Raw genomic sequence first — 3,179 nt, forward strand, 5'->3', positions numbered from 1 at the left:
AGTGCATCCATCCATCATAAAAAGTACTCCACATGGCTCTGCGGGATTAATAAAGGCCTTCTGAAGTGAATTGATGCATTTGTGTAAGAAAAATATCCATATTTAACACTTTAAAAACCATAATCTCTAGCTTCCGTTAACTGTTGTACGCATGTTCATGAGAGAGTGGCATTTCAGCGGATGACGTAGGACATAGGCGTAGTGTAAGCTCCGGTGAGAAGTGACTAATGCGGAAGCGGAGTGGAGAGAGCAAAACAAAACACCGGTCACGAATTAGAAGTACAAAATGAGGATTTGTAAAGAAAAATGTCAGAGGAGAGCTGTCCTTTGCTGTAAACAAAACTTGGTTCTAGTGAGACTACCTATTCGGTTACACTTTACTTGAAGGGGTGTGCATAAGACTGACATGACACCTTCATAATCATGACATGACACCTTCATAATCATGACATTACACCTACATAATCATGACATGACACATGTCATGTATATGAAGGTTTTTTTATGCATGTTTATGACAACTGTCATTAAGTATCATTCTCTCAGTTATGTAATTTTTAATGCAAAGATGACATTGTTTGAGATGTCTTTGTTATGGGCTGTGGTTAGGGGTAAGTAGGGGTAGGGTTAGGTCAAATAATGTCATATTTGCATTAAAAATTACATAACTGAGTGAATGACACTTAATGACAGTTGTCATAAACATGCATAAAACCTTCATATTGATGTCATGTCATGATTATGAAGGTGTCATGTCAGTCTTATGCACACCCCTTCAAGTAAAGTGTTACCGTATATTCTCATCGGAGCTTATGCTATGCCTACGTCCTACGTCATCTGCTGGAACGCCACTCTCTTGTGAAAGCACGTATGACAGTTAGCGGAAGCTAGAGATCACGGTAACACTTTATTTTAAGGACCAATTCTCACTATTAACTAGCTGCTTATTAGCATGCATATTACTAGTGTATTGGCTGTTTATTAGTACTTATATAGCACATATTAATGCTTTATTCTGCATGACCATATTTTAGATCCTTAATCCTACACCATACCTTAACTTAACAACTACCTTACTAACTATTAATAAGCAGCAAATTAGCAGTTTATTGAGGGAAAACTCTTAATTAATAGTAAATATGTGTTCCCTATTTTAAAGTGTAACCTATTTTTCTTACACAAAAGCACCGATTCACTTCAGAAGGCCTTTATTAATCCCCCAGAGCCGTGTGGAGTACTTTTTATGATGGATGGATGTACTTTATTGGACTTCAAAATCTCAACACCCATTCACTGCCATTATAAAGCTTGGAAGAGCCAAGACATTTTTTTATATATCTCCGATTGTATTCGTCTGAAAGAAGAAAGTCATATTCACCTAGGTTGGCTTGAGGGTGAGTAATAAAAAATTTATATTTTTTATGGGGTAATTTTCATTTGTGGGTGAACTACCCCTTACATTCAACACTGTTGAATGTAATCTTTAGCAAATCTCAAAATGTTTTTTTGAATGTTGACTGTTGAATGTTGTGATGCCTAAATGTTTATTTTTAAAAACGAGACAAAATTGTACAAATCATTTTAATATCAGCTGTTTATCGGTTATTGGCCATAACATGAAAATAATTTGGCTTATTGGTATCAGGCAGAATTTGAATATCAATTAAAAAAAAAATTTTTTTTTGTCTTTTATTCTTTGCATTTATTTTGATATTTCAGCTTTTATTTTAATTTCAGCTTAAGTTTCAGTACTTTTGCTATGTGCTTTTCTCATTTTTATTAGTTTTTTTTATGTTTCTGTTTAGCCTTCATTTTTGTTTTAGTTTAGGTTTAGTAATTTTAACGCTTCAACGTAAACTTATTTTACTTCATTTAGTTGCCAAGGGAACTTTTCTAGTTTTCAGTGTTTTCATTGTGAGTTTTTCCATCTAATATTTATTTTATTTTATTTCAGCTTTATTTCAGTTTGTAAAAGTTTTAGTTTTTGTCAACATTAAGAATGTCCAGAGTGTCTTTAGAATATTTATACTAGCCTTGAAGTTGACTTTCTGTATGTTTGTACAGATGCCGTGGCAGAGTGTGGAACATGTGGGAGACCAAAGCCCGTATGTGACCTCTGTAATCATGCACATCAAACAAAATGTGCCCATCATTAGAGACAACTTGGCCTCCACCCGGAAATACTTCACCCAGTTCTGCATTAAGTTCACCAAGTCAGTACCGGAGCTACTCACTAATCAGTGCAACAAAGGCTCTTTCATAACACAGCGTTTGCTCAACTCCTACTGACTGTTTTACTTTCATCCATTCCTTTCAGCTCCTTCATTCCAAAGTTCATCAACCACCTGTTCAGGTGTAAGCCAATCAGCATGGTTGGAGCAGAGCAGGTAGGTAGAGATTTAGACACTGGGATGCTTGGGTTTCATGGACCTTCAGAACATATGTACGTATTTTCGTTCTTCTGAACAGTTACTCTTGGACACACATTCCCTCAAGACCGTTCTTCTAGACCTCCCTTCCATTGGCTCTCAAGTGGTCCGTAAAGCCCCGGCCAGCTACACCAAAATAGTGGTTAAAGGAATGACTCGAGCGGAGATGATCCTCAAGGTGGGAACCTTACGTGCATTCACGGCCATTAAACATTTGAGAATTCGCTCACCCGATTCTGTTTTAAACAGGCCTCCCTGATGAGAAGCTCAATACAGGAAAGTCTTTAATGTTCAGCTGCTCATAAAGCTCTGCGTGGTGCAGCGCAATTATTTACTAAGCTGTGCACGTCTGGTTTAATGAGCTCTCTCTGAGAGACAGGAAGTGCTCACATGCCTTAGCTTTCCCGCCTGCAGGCTTAGCAGTCCACAGTTTAATAATCCTCACTCATAGATCTCTACTTATATTTACATATAGACTTGTAACATACAATGGGGTTCAAACTTGTCCACTTTTAATGACATATTTCTAATTGAAGTTTTTTTCTCAATTGAAATTATATTAAAAAGTTAATATTATTAAAGGGGTCATATGATGCGATTTCAATTTTTCCTTTCTGGAGTCCAGCCCGCCTCAGCTCACTCTAGGGCTGCACGATTAATCGCATGCGATATTTAACACGCATCTTGTCAGAAAGCCGGTTCTGTAATCAGCGGTAAATCTCCATCACCTGCGGGCTTTCACATTGAGCA

General features: G+C 37.1%; 1 protein-coding gene across 1 annotated transcript in view; it reads left to right on the plus strand.

The window, feature by feature from the left end:
- Positions 1 to 3,179, plus strand: part of LOC107690463 (vacuolar protein sorting-associated protein 53 homolog) — a 30,504-nt gene that overhangs the window by 21,916 nt on the left and 5,409 nt on the right. Inside the window, exons 18-20 of the mRNA XM_016488820.1 lie at positions 2,065 to 2,213; positions 2,318 to 2,387; positions 2,470 to 2,607. Coding sequence (XP_016344306.1) covers positions 2,065 to 2,213; positions 2,318 to 2,387; positions 2,470 to 2,607 — 357 coding nt within the window. The remainder of the gene's footprint in view (positions 1 to 2,064; positions 2,214 to 2,317; positions 2,388 to 2,469; positions 2,608 to 3,179) is intronic.

This window comes from Sinocyclocheilus anshuiensis, unplaced genomic scaffold (genome assembly GCF_001515605.1).
Source record: "Sinocyclocheilus anshuiensis isolate Anshui unplaced genomic scaffold, SAMN03320099.WGS_v1.1 scaffold1455, whole genome shotgun sequence".
Lineage (NCBI taxonomy): Eukaryota > Metazoa > Chordata > Actinopteri > Cypriniformes > Cyprinidae > Sinocyclocheilus > Sinocyclocheilus anshuiensis.